The sequence below is a fragment of the Nyctereutes procyonoides genome, unplaced genomic scaffold (genome assembly GCF_905146905.1).
Source record: "Nyctereutes procyonoides isolate TBG_1078 unplaced genomic scaffold, NYPRO_anot_genome, whole genome shotgun sequence".
In the NCBI taxonomy this organism is placed as follows: domain Eukaryota; kingdom Metazoa; phylum Chordata; class Mammalia; order Carnivora; family Canidae; genus Nyctereutes; species Nyctereutes procyonoides.
The window spans coordinates 41,479,229-41,498,447 of NW_026575131.1; the positions used below are offsets into that span (position 1 = coordinate 41,479,229).

Sequence of the window (19,219 nt, forward strand, 5' to 3'; positions counted from 1 at the left end):
TGGCATCTTTCCCTCAACTTGTGCCTCAGGGGACATCCTGTCCTCTCTGCCGGAGCTCCGAGTATGAGAGGGAATGATTCCCCTGTTCAACAGGGTGTATCCTCCTGGATTTTCTACCTTTGGCTCTTAATTCTCTGCACCTGGCCCAAAAGTCGGACGGACCTGGTCATATTCAAGATCTGTGGGCATTGGCAGTTAAGACAACTGCCACTTTAAAGTGAAGCCCTATTTGTTGTTTCAGCCACCACATTGACTGCTTACAAGTGATGCTAGCAGCAGGCTGGAAGCCAGGAAATCTCCAGATGAGCTGGGAGGGGAACCGCAGGGCATCCAAGTCAAGCCTGCTTATGTAGTCCCTCCCATCCCCTTCCCCTCACCCCTGAGGTGTCCTTGGTGGTATAGATGTCTCCAAAGATTTTGAAGAGTTCTACTTACCCTAATAGAGGGGATATTTCTTTTACACAAGTAAAGGATATTGAGTGGGTCATTTCCCTACCCATTTCCAGTAATCTCTACAAGTCACACTCTGAAAAGATTTCAAACCAAAAACGGTGCTGCTCTGGGTCTGGCCTGGTGGCACTCTCTGTCTCACCCCTGCTACAATCTCCTGGTGTCTCTCCTCATCTGGGTTCTGCAGCTGGTGAGCCAGCCCCCCAAAGGGAGCATCAGGAGAAAAGGGAAAGCCTGTGCTCCTCCACCCGAGCTGTGGAGGCCTGCGAGTCTTCCAGGAGGAATGGCTAGTGTGTGGGAAGCACAGCCTAAGTAAAGTCACCTGAAACCCACGAGCAAACACTGAAAGCTCCCCTGTTGGATCTCACATCTGTGCTGTCAAAGGAATGTCTTGGATATGACTTTGTCTTTCTAAGATTTGACAGACTTTTCAGCATTTCAGTTCATTAATTACTAGGACTTCTCCATGGTGTCCCTTAGTGCTTCTCTGCCTGCCCCTCCCCACCCACCACCCCCTTGAAATCTTTCTTCCTCCTTAGGCTCTATTTCTTTCATTCTGCCTTCTGATACGGATTTGTGTCTGGACAAGTGGGGCTCCTGGAATGAAGGATGCCCATTTGGCTGGGGCAGAATATCAAGAAGGGGGGACGCCAAGCAGTTCCCAGAACTTAGGCCAGATGGAAGGCTAGCTCCCTTGTGATGAGGCACTTCTGGCAAATCAAAGGCAGATGGGCCTTCTGCTGAGGGATTCAGCAACCCTAGGCTTAATAGGATTGAGTTCTGGAAGAGACACTTGAACTAGGATAGCTCTGTCTTGGTTTAGACACTCCCTCACCTATCCTATTTGTTGAAAGTACTTAGCTTGTCTAATAGCATTGTTTGGACACCTGTGTCCCTTATTTTTAGATATACTTATCCCATCTAGTGGCCCAGAAGTCCATTTTCTCATCAAATCCCATGACCCAGGCTTAATTTGGGCCCCCACCTTTATGGCATCACAGCTTTGATGCCCAGGTCTGGAAGTACCCCTAAATTTACTTTTCCTCACACAATGCCTATTTGCCCCCAAAGATTGTGTGATGTCGGCAGTGGGGTAGCAGTACCGAACAGCACGAAAGTGAGTCCCATCCTTGTAAGAGGATTGGCAGGTACAGGCCAGCCTGTTCTATTCCAGGTTTGCTGCGATCCAAAGTCTGTTCTACCCAGGATCTGTAAAGGCCCAACTCTGAAGCCTCCATGCCAAGTGTCTCTCCCCAAACAACACAAAAGTACATGGCTTAAAAAGTGCAGTTCAACCTCATTCCACTTCCCTCTCCATACAGCCTGTGTGTATCCACACACACGTACTTAATGTATCATGGACATCTTTCCATCTCACTACATCTAAATTTACGTTATTGACATTTTTTCTAAATCTCTCCCAGCAGTGATAGAAACTACCAAGTCCTTGAAATCTGCCTCAGTACTGTGTGAAGTTCATTTCTTCTTGCTCTTGTGGTAAAGGGAATGGGGGACATGTGTTCCCCTGCTGTCTAGAAATCATTCCTTTTTTTTTTTTTAAGATTTTATTTATTTATTCATGAGAGACACACACACACACAGAGAGAGAGAGAGGCAGAGACACAGGCAGAGAGAGAAACAGGCTCCATGCAGGGAGCCCAACGTGGGACTTGATCCCCGGTCTCCAGGATCACGCCCTGGGCTGAAGGCGGGCACTAAATCGCTGAGCCACCCGGGGTTCCCTGGAAATCATTCCTGAGGTCTTTGAAACTTTACTATACTGCTTGGTTCAAGCTGGTCTTTGGGAAAAGTGCCAAGTGAGGCTGGGAGCTGGGCGAGGTGATGGCGACTTCTGTGTGCCCAGTACTTTTGAACACCTGTAGTGTCCTGTGTAAGCCTGCGGCCTTTCCCTACTCTCTTTCCAACCAATCACTACCCTGACCTAGCGCTGTTACGGGTCAAACTGAGTAGCAGTCAGCACGGACAAGAACTCAACACAGTTGCTTGGGGAAGGCCTAGCTCTTTCAACCTGATGATTACCTTCAATTTCAGAAGTGATCAAAGTAAGAAAGGTCTGAGCTAGCTGGTTGGATAGCAACATTCTCTACCCTTCCTGCCACCCAGGTCCCTGACCAGTAGAGTTCCAAGCACTTGCAATAGCTATTTGGAGTGCCTAAGAAAGAATTGAGGCCCACAGATCACATGGGTATGCAGGCATCTCTCGAAGATATTGTGGGTTCCACTCCAGACCATTGCAATAAATAAATACTGAGACAAAGCAAATCAAAGGGAAGCTATGGTTTCCCAGTGCATATAGAAGTTATGCCTACACTGTACTGTAGTCTGTAAGTGTACAATGAAACAGCGTACATGCCTTAACTTAAAAATATATTATTGCTAAAGAATGCTAACCATCATCTGAGCTTTCTGTGAGTCATAATGACTGACCACAGGTCACATAACAAATATAATAATAATGAAAAAGTTTGAAATATTGTGGGAATCACCAAAATGTGACACAGAGACATGAAGTGAGCAAACGGGTGTTGGAAAATGATGTCGATAGACTTGCTCGACCCTGGGGTTCCCATAAACCTTCAGTTTGTATTTTTAAAAAAATGCAGTGTCTACAGAGCACAGTAAAAGGAGGTGTGCCTATAATCCTCAGGTGTTTCTGGAGGAAAAGAGTTGGGAAGGTGGGAAGGCAGGCATTGATGTAAGCGTTCTCTGAATGCCCAGGATGCACAACTGGGGGACTGTGGAACAGTGTGGGTTTCCTGAAAACCTTTAACCAGCAAATTCAGGTCAAGGTCCAGAGGTTGCAGGCAACATACCTGGGGAGGCAGGAGAGCGCTGGTACACGTAGAAGTGGGGTGAACCAGTAGCACCGGTATTGTCTGAGGCAAAGTACGGCAGGCCATGGAGGCAGCTGGACTCACCCCGGCTTGGATTGGGGAAACACTTTTGTAAGTTAGCATCTTTTGGTAGATAGATGCCTGCCAGCAAGGGGCACACGCACCTCTGGCCTCTCATCAGAGGATGTATATCTGCCGTGGGGAGAGGGGCCCTAGTTCCGCTGGGAGCTGCTCCATCCCTGACCGTAGGCCTCTCTGTGCCCCGCTGCTTGCACGGACAAGACGTGCTCCGTGACCAGGACCTTCCTGGGAGAGTGGAACTCAGCGGGAGAGGCGGCCCTGGGAGGCAGCCCCAGCAGGCCAGGCGGAGCTCACCAACAGGTGAGACTTGAGGGGCCAGCCCACGTTTCTCTCCAGTCTCTGCCAGAGGGAGAACCTTGCCCTGGCCTACATTAAAGGTCTTTGTAACCCGGCTACCTGCCAAGTGTTCACCTCTGTCTGGCCAGTGTTTTATAGGATGACATTCCTAGAAAGCCACTGCTAAGGAGTCGGTTTGGTTCATTCAAGTCTTAGAGATTTCTTTCTTTCTTTCTTTCTTTCTTTCTTTCTTTCTTTCTTTCTTTCTTTCTTTCTTTCTTTCTTTCTCTCTTTCTTTCTTTCAAGCCTGGGGTAGCTAGTTGACCCCTCTATCCACTGTCTCCTTCCCTCCCCCTCCCTTACCCTTTCTCCTCTTCCAGGATGATCCCAGTGCTTCCCACAAAATCCAGGAGGTTCTCAAGTCCTGCCTGAAAGAGGAGGAGTCATTTAACATCCAGAACTCCATGTCCCCCAAACTGGAGGGTGGCAAAGGTGACCAGGCTGACTTGGAGGTGAACTGTCTTCAGAACAACCTCACCTAAAGCAGAGCAAGAAGAGAGGGAATCGGGAGGGAGGGGGGTGGCAGGGGAAGAAACATGACCTCCTCTTGTACAGAGTCTATTTCTTGTAACCATTTGTAAACTCTCTTCTTTTTCTGGTCTCATGGCATGCCTTGATGTATTTTGTACAGGAGGGAGAAAACACAAAATAAGCAAAGAACCTGAACAGAATCGCATACACCGGGTTGTTTCGTCTGTGCTGTCTGTATATTGCTTCTGCTGCTGTGATTTCTAAACCTATGCTGTTATTCAACTGACTTTTTTTTTGTACTTTGACCCACCTTTTTTTGAAATAAGAGTTAAAAAACAAAGTTCTTGAAATAAAACTTTTTAAAAAGCCATTTTCCATCAGTGTGTCCACTTCCTACCCATTCTTGTCAGCTTGAGTTGAATTCTTACGTTCCCTGAAGATGTATATTTATATGTGTTTGAAATCCTGTAAGTGCTCTCTGTATTAGCCTGGGTTGCCATAACTAAACATCATAGACTGGATGGCTTAAGCAATAGAAATTTATTTTTGAACAGTAATAGAGGCTGGATCCCCAAGATCAAGGTGCCAACAGAGTTGGTTTCTGGCAGGGCCTCTCCACCTGGCTTGCAAAGAGCCATCTTCTTGCTGTGTCCTCACAAGGCCTTTTGTCTGTGCACATCTCTTCCTCTTCTGATAAGCACACCAGTCCTATTGGCCTAGGATCCATTTAACCTCAATTACCTCCTCATAGGCCCTATTCCAGATATAGTCACATTTAGGGGTTATGGCTTCAACATGACTTTTGGGGTGACACAATTCAGTCCACCAGTCTGTAGCACCTGATTTATTATGAATATCCTTTCCCAGAAAAAAAGAAAGAAAGAAAGAAAGAAAGAAAGAAAGAAAGAAAGAAAGAAAGAAGAGAAAGAAAAGAAAGAAAGAAAAAAGAATACCCTTTCCCAGGGGCACCTGGCTGGCCCAGTCAGTAGCGCATGTAACCCTTGAACTCAAGGTCCCAAACTGGGTATAGAGCTTACTAGAAAAAAGAAAAGAAAAAAGAATGCCCTTCCCTTCTTTCATAAATATTTATTGAGCACTTAGCCAAGCATTATGCTAGATGCCAGGAACTCAGGATGAAAAAGACAGACCCTAACCTCAGGAAATTAACAGTGTACTTGAGAAAGAGAATTATAAACCAATAATTATAGAGACGCCTGGGTGGCTCAGTTGGTTGAGCATCCCACTCTTGGTTTCAGCTTGGGTCATGATCTCAGGGTTCTGGATCAAGCCCTGTATGGGGTCTAATTAGGATTTTCTCCCTTTCCCATCCCCCTCTTCGCAATCTCTCTCTCTAAGATGAATAAGTCTTTCAAAAAATAAATATAATACACTGTGTCAATACACTGTGTGTATTATAATAATACAAAGCCGTGAAAGTTCAGAAAGGCTTCAAGGAGAAAGCTTTGAATTGGACTTTGAGGGATGAGGAGGCATTTTTCAGGATAACATGGGAGGAGAGGACATTCAAGGCAGAGGGAGGATATTCATAGAAAAGTCTTGCCATATGACCAGAGATTTTGAGAGAGGGGTCCTGGCGATGAGGCTGGAAAGGGAATTGAGGACAGATTGTGAATGGCCTTTAATGCCATTAAACATGGCTAAGGCAAGGTCGGATCTGTTTTCTAGGAAGATACCTCTGGGGATGGTGGTGAAGGCAGACAGAATGGAGATCCAGGCAATGCAGGCAAAACATGAGGGTGGATCAGAGAGAGAATTAGGAGCTCAAATGGCCAGAATTCCTACTGGGAGAGTTTTCTAGAACTTTGCCTGTATTCTGTCTGTGATAATTCCAATAAATGGAACCCCTGTGTGTTTCCGTTGCCTAATTTGTGCTAGTCCTCCCTGGTTTGTCTTCCCAAATGACTCATTACTTTTTATTTTGTGCTGGGCATTGTATTTAGAAAATAGTTTATTGAAATATTTTGCCTAGGATGATTTCTTCCTTTAGAGAAGGGGTTTTTGTTTGCTTCTGTCAGGTGCCCAGGGACACTAGAATCCTGGGATCACATTATTCCAGATCAAGGTCAGAGACTTCCCAGGCCACTGAAACCAGTCCACAGGCCTATCACACTTTGCAAGGGCTGGTTTGCTTTTGGGTCATTCTTACGTCTAGGGGCACAATCCTCTGGGGTCACAGCCCGAAACCGACAGTGGTTTACCAGCTTTCCACTTTTGGTAGGCCCTGTACTCCAACTCCACTCTCCACACACCCCCAGACATTCAGAAACACAACTTACTATTCTAGTCCCCTCTTCCAAATGGGTGAGTCCCTCCAGGATAGAAGTGGCCCTGAATGCTGGGCTCACCTGTCTGAGTTCCTGTTCTCTCTGGGATATCAGCCTTGTAATGCTGCAGTATTTTGTTAGCTCTTTGATGCTTTTCAGATGTTTGTACATCTTTGTCCTTAGTGGAAGGGTTGGTCTAAATTTACCTAGTCTCTCATTTACTAACAACAGAAGTCCTCTGTTTTCATTTTGGGACTTTTGCCCAGATGGCATTCAGCTGGTTCCATGAGCTCAGTCTGCTCTTTGCTATTGGACAGGGCTGCAAGTTAGGATGTTGGGTTATGGCCTTTGTGTATTATGGCTTCCTAACCTGATGCTTATCCACTTTGGGGAGTTTGGCAGGTTTTACTTTGGATTTCCTGTACTCTCAATCAGGGCACAGACCTGTCTTTCATGGCTAGGCACCTCTGGCTCCTTTCACAAGGAGGCCCAATCAAGAGGGATTGTATGTGATTTTGTAAGTTCTAAATCCCATCCAGGCATAAGGGCTCAGAAGGGGAGCAGGAGACAAAGCAGGCCTAATGAATAGAGTTACCAGATGTTGCCAAGAGTCTTTGACCCTATGAAGAGGCTGCTGTGTTGAAATAGGATATATTGATGTCTATCTGTGCTGGCCCTCTTTCCTGCTAGGGCGTTTGTGCCTCTCCAATGACTGTGCTCCATAAAGCCAGCCAGCACCCTCTCTGGGGACCTCAGCTCTGCTGTCAACTCCCTCAATCACTCCTCAGTGAGTATTTAGTGCTTGAGATATCCCTCTTTAGCACCCTGGTGCTGTCAGGTGATGGTCTCCAGATTCTCCTGTCTGCTTTTTCCACCCCTCTCCATAGCCTGTTTTGTGTCCTCCTCTCTAAAGAAAGGACAGACCAAAAATGTGGGAAATGTAGGCATCATGGAAGAAGTTCATTTGTCTGGGGGCCTTCCAGCACTGATGGATCACTTTGCTTAGGAGAAGTGCACATGCAGTGCCGAGCCATCTGTCTCCACAAGACATTTCCTTGACACATACAACACACCTGTGTTAGTTTCCTGGGGCTGCCATAACAAATGAGCACAAACAAAATGGCTAACACAACAGAAATGCATTCTCTCTCAGTTATGAAATCCAGAGTTCTAAAATCCAGATGTCAGTAGGGCTGCACTCCCTCTGACTACTCCAGGGAAGAATCCATCTTCACCTCTTCCCAGTTTCTGGTGTTTGCCAGTAATCCCTGGCATTCTTTTTGGCTTATACTTATATCACTCCAGTTCCTGCCTCTAGCTTCAGGTGGCTGTCTTCCCTTTGCATGTGTCTATGTCTCTGTGCCTTTACCAGACCTTCTTATAAGGACCCCAGTTATTGGGTTTAAGGGCCATCCTAACCCAGTATGACCTCCTTTCAACTTGATTACAGCTGCAAAACCCCTATTTCCAAATAAGATCATGCTCAAAAGTAGTGAGAGTTAGGATATCAACATATCTTTTTAGTGAGACTCAGTTCAACCCATAAGCACACTTTACTACCTACAATACAGTTCATATGTGTGGTCTTCTCACATCCTCACTGGAGCCTGGAGTTGGGGTCTTAAGACTGGAAAGCATCAGTCACAGTATTAGAACCCAAGCTTCAAACTCCTATTTCAGTATCTTTTCCTCTGTGTGACATCACACCAAAGACACAACTCTTTGTCCTTTCTCATATAATTTATAGAAATGAAAGGCTAGCCTGTGCTCCGAAAAACAGCACTAACACTTGGACTCAGAGCTAGAAGGCCTCTCCATTGAAGAGTTAGATGGGCTCTCTGAACCTCAGATTCTTCATCTATAAAATCCTTACCTCTTCACAGGACTACTTGGGCAGCAGGGAGATAGCAGAGAACAAAATGGATCAGGAATCCTGCAGGATGGAGCTTACATCCCAGTGTCATGATGTTCATTCAAGGTAAACTATGTGAATGTATGCTGAGAAATGGAAGGGGCTGTACAAACCCACCCTCCAAACCCAAGGGAAAGGGACATAAGGGCAACATTATTGGTCAAGCAAGCAGTGAGGTGTGTGAACACCACCATCACTGAGAACTGCAGCAGAGGCTCTTCCCTCAGCCCTGGAGCTCATCACAGGTATAGAAGAGACTCTGGGGAAGTGGGTCTCTCCCAAAATGAACATGGAGGTAATACTGTCTCCTGAGTACACCATGAGATTACACAAAGTATAATGTGTACTGAAGTGAGTGAAGTAGGCACAGTTACCCCAAGGGATCTGATGGCCAGCCAGACTAAGCAGTACCCTGGCCAAGAGTTTGCCAAAGCCAACAGAAGAATGTGTCAATCACCAGGGCCAGCTCCCTATGTGTACACTGCATGCAGTACTGAGGTATGTATCTAGGAGCAAAATTGCTAGATGGAATTTAGCCTACCTTGACCTTTCCAAGATAAGGTCAGAAGTGGCTCTATCAATTAACAGCTCCACCAACAGTGGATGAGAGTTGCTTTTACTGCACATCTTCATCAGCACTTGGTATTTTCACACATTTTGGGGGCACCCAGATGGCTCAGCAGAGCACATGACTCTTGATCTCAGGGTTGTGAGTTAGAGCCCCATGTTTATTACTTAAAATAAAATCTTTAAAAAAATCATGCTCACATTTTCACTTCTAGCCAATTCTTTAGGCATGTAATGGTATTAATTGTGACTTTAATTTGCATTCCCTAATTATCATGCATTGCATCCCTGTCCATATGATTTTTTTCCTGTCCATATGATTATTATTTTTTTAATTTTTTTATTTATTTATGATAGTCACACAGAGAGAGAGAGAGAGAGAGAGAGAGAGAGGCAGAGACACAGGCAGAGGGAGAAGCAGGCTCCATGCACCAGGAGCCTGATGTGGGATTCGATCCCGGGTCTCCAGGATCGGGCCCTGGGCCAAAGGCAGGCGCCAAACTGCTACACCACCCAGGGATCCCCTGTCCATATGATTATTAATCTACATTTCTCCTTTTGTGACGCATCTACTTGACCCTTTACCTATTTTTCTATTAGACTACCTATATCACATTTATGAGCTGTTTTATTGCTCATATGTGTTGCAAATATCTTTTCCCACTTTATGGCTTATAATTTCATACTACTAATATTAAATTAATATTAAAATTAATTTTTATGTAGTCAAACTTATCAATCTTCCTTTCTGGTTACAAAATCATTCCTGAAGAATTACTTCCACCTAGGGTGCTCAAAATCACTTGAAGACATCACTTACATCCTAATAGCAGGAATAAAGTAGGTAACTCCACAATCACAGCTTCTTGGGCTCATCATGGAACTGAGGTCACAAGACAGCCAGATAAATTCCAAGGGGTGACAAGCCCCTTCAAAAAGAGAATGCATGAATTTTTCCATGGCAGAGCCCAGGAGGAAGAGGCAGCACCATAAAAGTGAGAAAGAAGACCAGCCATATGTTAATGAATTCACAAAGGCAAAGTTTAGCTAGACTGACAGTTCAGAATCTCTGTAAGCTTCAGACACAAGGGTTGTCTACAGCAATTCACATGCCCTTTTCACAAACCTCAACTGGGTGCTCACAAGAAAAACTGGGTGTGGGAAGCATGAGACCTGAAAGCACCCCAGTTAGTGGTGTGTAGGGACAAAACAACACCCACTTCCCAGACTCCTCTAGCAATCAAAAAGACTTAAGCTTCTGGAAATTTTGCTTTTCCCACAATCAGGAAAAATGAACTGACTCTGAGAGAGTAAAACAAAGCCACATACCTGGGCAGGTGAGGCAGGAAGACCTTCTCCCCACTATAAGCCTCATTTCCAATACCTGTTGAGGAAAGAACAGAAATCCTTCTGCCACTGGTTCCAAGCAAAGGTATGAGGGAAGGGTAGAAGCAAGAACAATTCCTCTGGGGGAAGAAGGTGCAGACCCTGCACTAATACAAAGGTCTGCTGCCACTGTGGGGAGTGGGATCTAAAAGCTTGCTCCCACTCTAGCCTGTCCTCAGATACAAATCAGAGTTTGACTGGCAAGTAAGGGAAGGGCGAGAAGGGGAAAGAAGCCCTACCCTGAGACTCAGGTGTGCAAAGTCTACCTAAGAGTGAAGCTGAACCAGGAAAAAAGAGAAAAACTGCCCTGATTAACAAGCCACAGCAGTTTACTGCGGGGGAAGTCGGAAATGCATGAAGAGACCCGCCTTCTCTGAGGTTCAGGCACACACAACCCACTGAAAGTGGAATGCAGAAACACCGGGAAAAACATTCGAGCATCTCAGGCCTCACATGAAACAAAGGGTAGCAGCACCTTGCCACTGGAGAAGCTGTAGCAACAGCAAAGCTCAGACTCAGCTCTACTACTGACTTGACTGACTCGATCCCTAAACTGACCACCTAACAGAAAAAAAGACCTGCTCATCTTTGGGCATCAGTGCTATTTACCTAAATCTCCATTATTCTTTTATACACAATATTATTTATTAATAACTGTTATAATATGATTATAAATTATAATTAATAATAATACATATTATTATAATATTATTTATTCCACACTCAGAAACAAAAAAAGAAAAGAAAAACAAACCACCATTTGTCAAATGACAAACAGGTCAAAACAACTAGACCCAGAGATGACCCAGATAACGGAAATAACAGAGACTAATGTGTGACAGAATGTAGTGGAAAAGATGAACAATATGTATAAAGACATGGAGAATTTGAGCAGAAACATGGATACTACAAAAAAAAAAAGGAGTCATGAAAATGCTAGAAATAAAGAGCAAAAAGATCACCACAAAACCAAAAAGGAAGAGTCCCTTCAACTATATTATTAATTACATAGAAAATAAACTTCAGAACAAGGAATTTTACAGGGATGAAAAAGAGCATTACATAATGATAGTTTTTCAAGAAGACATGAGAGTTCTAAAAGTGTATAGACCTAATGACAACTTCAAAATGTATAAAACAAAACCTGATTGAAATCAAAGAAGAAGTAGCTAGACTCCACTTATCGTTAAGAGTTTTCAGCAATATTTTAAATGAGCAAAATAGTTGAACAGACATATCAACATAAAATATATTTTTGAGGCACCTAGCTGGCTCAGTGGGAAGAGGATGCAACTCTTGATCTTGGGGTCATGAATTTGAGCCCCATGCTGGCTATAGAAATTATTTGTTTTATTTATTTTTGTTTTAGAAAGAATTCTTTTTTAAGATTTTTATTTATTTATTCATGAGAGACATAGAGAGAGAGGCAGAGACACAGGCAGAGGGAGAAGCAGGCTCCACGCAGGGAACCCGACGTGGGACTCGATCCTGGGTCTCCAGGATCCCGCCCCGGGCTGAAGGCAGCGCTAAACCGCTGAGCCACCGGGGCCGCCCAGAAATTATTTTTTTAAAAGATATTTTGGTAGCAAGTAAGTACATGAGAAGATACTCTGCATCATTAGTCCTTAGGGAATTGCAAATTAGACCTACAGTAAGATATCATTAGATAGCTAGTCGAATTGCTGAAATTGGAAACACTGGGGCAGGGTCCCTGGGTGGCTCAGTCTGTTAAGCATCTACCTTCACCTCAGATCATGATCCTAGGGTCCCGGGATCAAGCCCCACGTAGGGCTCCCCACCCAGTGGGAAGCCAGCTTCTCTCTCTGCTGGTACTCTCTTGCATTCTCTCTCTCAAATAAGTAAACAAAATCTTTTTTTTTTTTTTTAAAGTAAAAAGACTGACAATACCAAGTTCTGGTGAGGATGCGGAGCTCTGGAACTCTCAAGCATTACTTCTGAGAAAGCACTCTGGAAAACAGCTTGGCAATTTCTTATTAAAGTAAACATACGGGGATCCCTGGGTGGCTCAGCGGTTTAGCGCCTACCTTTGGCCCAGGGCGCAATCCTGGAGTCCCGGGATCGAGTCCCACGTCAGGCTCCCCGCATGGCGCCTGCTTCTCCCTCCTCCTGTGTCTCTGCCTCTCTCTCTCTCTCTCTCTCTCTCTCTCTCTCTCTCTCTTTCTCTATGTCTATCATAAATAAATAAATCTTTAAAAAAAATAAAGTAAACATACATACAATCCGTGAATTCATTCCTAGATACCCAACAGAAATAAAACATATGTCCAGACAAAGACCTGTATATGGGCAGCCCTGGTGGCTCAGTGGTTTGACGCCGCCTTCAGCCCAGGGCATGATCCTGGAGACCCCGGATCAAGTCCTGCGTCAGGCTCCCTACATGGAGCCTGCTTCTCCCTCTGCCTGTGTCTCTGACTCTCTATCTCTGTGTCTCTCATGAATAAATAAATAAAATCTTTGAAACAAAACAAAACAAAAAACCAAAGACCTGTATATGTCCATAGCAGTTTTATTCATCATCACCAAAATCAGAAAACAATCCAAATGTACACCAAGTGTGAGCAAATAAACTGTCATACAATGAGACCCTCTTTAGCAACAGAAAGGAATGAACTACTTATACACACAATAAATATGAATGAATCTCAAAAACAATAGGCTGAGTTAAAGAAGTCAGAATTAAAAGGCTGCATATTGGGGCACCTGGCTGGCTCAATCAGTAGAGCATGTGACTCTTGATCTTGGGATTATGAGATTAAGCCCATATTGGGTGTAGAATTCACTTTTAAAAAAAAGAGTCTGCTTACTATTTGTTCTGTTTGTTTTACATTCTGGAGAAGCCAATGCTATAGGGACAGAAAATAGATCAGCGGCTATCAAGGTCTGAGGATAGAGGGAGAGAATTGACTGCACAGATGAATAAGGAAGCTCACAGTGATAGAAATATTCTATAACTTGCTGGTGCTGTTGGATGCACAACTTGCACATGCTGTCAAAGCCCATAAAACTGTATATTTTGAAAAGGTGAACTTTACACCATGTGTCAGGAGTCCCCAAGATCATTCCCAGGTATAACGATTCACTAGCAGGATTTACAAGACTCAGCATGTAGTCCACTCACAACTAAGATTTATTACAGTGAAAGTATACAAAGCAAAATCAGCAAAGAAAAAAGGCACGGGGAAAGAAGTCCAGAGAAAACAAGGAGCAAGCTTCCAAGAATCCTCTCCCAGTGGAGTCAACACAGGACATACTTAATTTCTCTAGCAATGAATTGCGACAACAGATTTGAAATGTCATCTATCAGGGAAGTGCAAAGAGATTCACTGCCCAGAATTGTTATCGAGAAATGGTTATGTAGACACCCACTGCTTATCACATACCAAGATTCCAGTCTCCCAGAAGGCAAGCAGGTGTTCAGCATAAACCACATCGTTTGCAGAAACCCTGTAGGCACAGTGAACCACTTACCAGAGGGAGTGGTGAGAACCCTTCTGAAATCTGAGTTCCTAGACACCAGCCATGGACCAACCTTTTAAGCAGTTCTTTCTCAAGTTAGCTACATTAATTCTTTTCTGCACATATCTCAACAAACCTAAATGACAAAAGAAAGAAAAAAAGCAAAAAAAAATATGTTCTTAAGATGATAAAAGCACTTTCCTGGGGCACCTGGCTGGCTCAGTAGGTGAAGAGTGTGACTCTCGATCTCAGGGTGGTGAGTTTGAGCCCCCTTTTGAGTGTAGAGATTACTTAAAATATATATCTTTTTAAAAGTTTTTAGAATTGTAGAATACTTTCATTTTTTTAATAAAAACTATGTTTTGCCTTTTACATCTAGGTCTATAATCTGTGGTGTGCTAGAGCTGCTTCTTACTGGCTCAGGAGAAATTTGTCCAATTTTCATGTATTTTGTGAGCCAATTTTTTTTTATTGGAGTTCAATTTGCCAACATATAAGCCAATTGTTAAATACAATGATTATTAAAAAGTAACTATATAAACTTACAATTAAATAGATTATGTTTAAAACCAAGGTAATACTCAAAAATCATCACTTCCTACTAATTTTACTGTTATCTCTGCTATTGAGGTTATTTATGTCAGTTGAATCTATATGTTAGAAATACCATCTATGTACACTATCCGCCCTTTTTTTCTCCTTCTCTGCATTCAGTGACCTTACCTTGGTTGCTTAGAGTCAGCCAGTGTAGGAGTATTTACACCATGAACTCACTCAACATTGACAGGGATCATTCCCCTTGGGGAGCAGCTGGTTATTAAATATTCAGCAGCATACTGCTGTCTGTAATCCACGTAGGATTGATTTTTGTAAATGATATTAGGTAGGAGTGCAATTTCATTGTTTTTTTTGTTTGTTTTTTCTCAAATGGATATCCAGTTGGCCCAGCATCATTTACTGAAAAGTCTACCATTTCTCATTTTCCCATTTCTCATCTTCCCAATGCTCTATCATATTTACATTATTCAAATGTATTTATATGAATGAGTCTGTCTCTGAGATCTTCACTGTTCTTTTGGTCTATTTGTCTACCTCTGTGCCACTACCACACTGTGTTCCTAGCTTCACAGCAAACCTTGATATCCAGTATACCGAGCCCTCTCACTTTTTCCCAAAAGTGTCTCAGTCATTTTGAGTTCTTTCCATTTCTACATATACTTTAGTTCCAGCTTGTCAGGTTCCACCAAAACAAAAAGTAAACAAAAATCCTTGAGATTTTTATTGGAACTGGGTAGAATCTGCAGGTCATCTGGAGAAAATAGATCTTTACAATATTGAGTTGTCCAATCAATGAACATGGTCTATCTTTCCATTTACAAAATCTTCTAGAATTTCTCTAAATATTGTTTTATGGTTTTCTGCATGAAATATATTTGTTAGATTTCTTAACAGGTACCTAATTTTTTACAGTATTATAAGTGATATCTTTAAAAAAATATTTTTAAAGTGACATCTTCAGAATTTTTAATTTTCTGTTTTCTTTGTATTTTATGCAGAAATAATTATTTTTTAAAAGATTTTATTTATTCATTCATGAGAGACACACAGAGAGAGGCAGAAACACAGGCAGAAGGAGAAGCAGTCTCCATGCAGGGAGCCCGATATGGGACTCAATTCCTGGTCTCCAGGATCATGCTCTGGGCCAAAGGTGGCGCTAAACCACCAAGCCACCAGGGCTGCCCAGAAATAATTATTTTTAACATTGATTTGATATTCAACAACCTTGATAAGCATGCTTATAATAATTTACACTTAGGTTCTTTTAGATTTTCTATGTATACAATTATATAATCCGCAAATAGTGATAGTTTTTTCCTTCTCTTATAATTTTTTTTAAGATTTTATTTATTTATTCATGAGAGACACAGAGAGAGAGAGAGTCAGAGACACAGGCAGAGGGAAAAGCAAGCTCCACTCAGGGAGCCCAACATGGGACTCGATCCCGGGACTCCAGGATCACGCCCTGGGCCAAAGGCAGGCGCCAAACCACTGAGCCACCCAGGGATCCCCTTCTTTTATAATTCTTATACATTCTAATTCTCTTTCTTGGTTTATTGCATAATCCAGGACCTTTCAGTATATTGTGAATAGATATGGTGGAAGTCGACATCCCTGTGTCATTGCCAGTCTCAAAGGGAAAGTCTTCAACCTTTCATCACTAAAAATAATGTTTTCTGGGGGCGCCTGGGTGGTTCACTTGGTTTAGCATCTGATTTCAACTCAAGTCATGATCTCAAGCTCCTGGGATCCAGCCCTGAGTCAAGCTTCCCACTCAACAGGGAGTCTGCTTCTCCCTCTCCCTCTTCTTCTGCCCCTCCCCCCGCTCATTCTCTCTCTCTCTCTCTCTCTCTCTCTCTCTCTCTCTCATTCTCGCTCTGTCAAATAAAGAAATAGAATCTTTTTTAAAAATAATGTTTTCTGTAGGCTTTTTGCAGACTTCCCTTATCAAATTAAAGGAGCTTCCTTCTATTCATATTTTGCTAGGAGTTTTTACTTTGAATGAGTGTTAAATTTTATCAAAAGCTTTTTGACATCTATTGAGATAATCATGTGATTTTTATCTTTTATCCTCTTATTTTTTAAAAAAGATTTTATTTATTTATTCATGAGAGACACAGAGAGAGAGAGGCAGAGACATAGGCAGAGGGAGAAGCAGGCTCCATGCAGGAAGCTTGATGTGGGACTCAATCCTCTGACTCCGGGATCACACCCCGAATCAAAGACAGATGCTCAACCGCTAAGCCACCCAGGCATCCCTTTTTATCCTCTTAATAGACAAAATTACATTGACTTTTCAAAGGTCAAACCAATTTTGCAATTTTGGAGTAACTATAACTTGGTTGGATGCATTAACCTTTCAATTTGTTGCTGGGCTCTATTTTCTAACATATGTTTTTAGAAATTTCACATATACATTCCTGAGTTAGATTGACTTGTAACTTTCCTTTCTTGTACTATCTTTGTTAAGTTATTTGGTATCATGGTTATTTCAGCCTTATAAAATGTATTGGGTCATCTTTTAGGTTTCCCAGACCCAATTCTAATGTGAGGGTGGGGAGCTCACACACACCACCAAGCAGTTCTCAAACACCAGCAGGATGTCTGAGAATTCAACTCAATTCTGACAGTATCTACCCAAGATAGCATCAGATGCCACAGGTTAAGGGTTCAGGCCTACAAGGCTTCCCCCCACCCTCCACTTCAGATGCCACTCACAAGACCCAAGCTGTTACCTATGCTTTGGACGACTGGCTACAGATTGGAGGTTCCAACAATCTTCTCCTTAGGTTTGACTGGTTTGCTAAAGGTGCTCACAGAACTCAGGCAAACACTTACGTTTACCAATGTATTAAAGGATATGATAGAGGATATGAATCAATAGATGAAGAGATACATTGGGCAAATTCCTGCACAAAGGAGCTTCTGTCCTCAGTGGAGTTTGGGGCCCAGCTTGGTGACATGTAGAGGTGTTCTGCTTCCCCAAGCATGGGACTCTCCAAAAAAGTACCAAAAAGCTGTTCTCTCTCTCTCTCTCTCTCTCTCTCTCTCTCTCTCTCTCTCTCCCTCTCTGGAGACTTTATTGCATAGTCCTGATTGACATAGTCCTCATTAACCATTAGTTAATTCAATCTCCAGCTCCTCTCCCCTCCTGCTGCTATAAACAATCTTGTGTAGAGTTTTGTGTGGACATAAGTTTTCAACTCCTTTGAGTAAGTCTGCAGGAGTGCTATTGCTGGATCATATGGTAAGAGTATGTTTAGTTTTGTAAGAAACTGCCAAGCTGTCTTCAAAGTGGTGATACTATTTTGCATTCCACCAGCAATGTATGAGAGTTCCTGCTGCTCCACATCCTTGTCAATATTTGGCATTGTCAGTGCTTTGGATTTTGGCTATTCTAATAGATATATACTGGTATCTCATTTTTTTAATTCATATCTCCCTTTTGGCACATGATATAGGCCAACTTTTCATATGCTTATTTGCCACCTATACATCTTTGGTGAGATGTCTGTTACGGTTTTTGGCCCATTTTTAAATAATATTTTTTTTAAGATTTCATTTATTTATTGAGAGACAGAGAGAGAGAGAGAGGCAGAGACATAGGCAGAGGGAGAATAGGCTCCATGCAGGGAGCCTGATGTGGGACTCAATCCTGGATATCCGGTATCACGACCTGAGCCGAAGGCAGACACTTAACTGCTGAGCCACCCAGGTGTCCCTTTAAGTCAGATTTTTAAAAATTATTGTTGAGATTTTTTTTTTAATCCTCCTAGCCACCAACCCCAATTATTGTTGAGTTTTAAGAGTTCTTTATATATTTTGGGTAACAGTCCTTTATCATTTGTATCTTTTGCAAATAATTTCTCCCAGTCTGTGGCTTGTCTTCTAATTTTCCTAATATTGTCTGTTGCAGAACAGAAGTTTTTCATCTAGTGAAACCCAGCTTATCAATTATTTCTTATTTTTTTAATTATTTCTTTCAGAGATCATATCTTTAGTGTTGTATCTAAAAAGGCATCACCATACCCAAAGTCATTTAGGTTTTCACTTATGTTATCTTCTAGAACTTTTTTAAGATTTTATTTTTAAGTAATTTCTATATCCAACATGGGGCTCAAACTCACAACCCCAAGATCAAGAGTCACACTCTTCTGACTGAGCCAGCCAGATGCCCATCTTCTAGTTTTACATTTTTGTTTTCCATGTCAGTTTACGATCCATATACATTTTGAGCTAATTTTTATGAAGCATGTAAGATCTGTCTAGATTCTTCTTTTTTTTCTATCCAGTTGTTCAGTGCCATTTGTTGAAGAGATTATCTTTGCTCTCTTGTATTGCCTTTGCTCCTTTGTCAGAGATCAGTTGACTATATTTATGTGGGTCTATCTCTGGGGTCTCTATTCTGTTCCATTAATCTGTTTGTTATTTTGCCAATTTCTCACTGTCATGATTACTGTAGCTTTATAGTAATTCTTGAAATTGAATAGCATCTGTTCTTTAACTTTGTACTTCTCCAGCAATATTGTATTGACTATTCTGGGACTTTTGTCTCTCCATAGGAACTTTGGAATCAGTTTGTTAACATCCATAAAATAACATGGTGGAATTAAATTGAATCTATAAATCAAGTTGGGAAAAAACTGACATCTTGACAATATTGAGCCTTCCTATCCACGAGCTTGGTCTATCTCTCCATTTATTCAGATTTTCTTTGAATTTATTCATCAAAGTTTTATAGTTTTTCTCATATAGATATCATATGTATTTTGTTAGATTTATACCTAAGCATTTCATTTTTGGGGGTGCTAATATAAAAGTATTATGTTTTTTATTTCAAA

The 19,219-nt window shown here is 42.3% G+C and overlaps 1 protein-coding gene across 3 annotated transcripts in view; it reads left to right on the forward strand.

Moving 5' to 3' along the window:
* The window catches only part of CSPG5 (chondroitin sulfate proteoglycan 5), a 28,217-nt gene extending 8,998 nt beyond the window's left edge, over positions 1 to 19,219 (forward strand). The window contains exons 5-6 of one of the 3 annotated variants that reach the window (XM_055342734.1): positions 8,362 to 8,456; positions 18,941 to 19,219. In XM_055342734.1, coding sequence (XP_055198709.1) covers positions 8,362 to 8,456; positions 18,941 to 18,977 — 132 coding nt within the window. In that variant the 3' untranslated portion in view covers positions 18,978 to 19,219. Of the gene's footprint in view, positions 1 to 4,042; positions 4,558 to 8,361; positions 8,457 to 12,233; positions 12,470 to 18,940 lie in introns of those variants that run through there. The other 2 variants (XM_055342735.1, XM_055342733.1) reach the window with 2 other exon arrangements.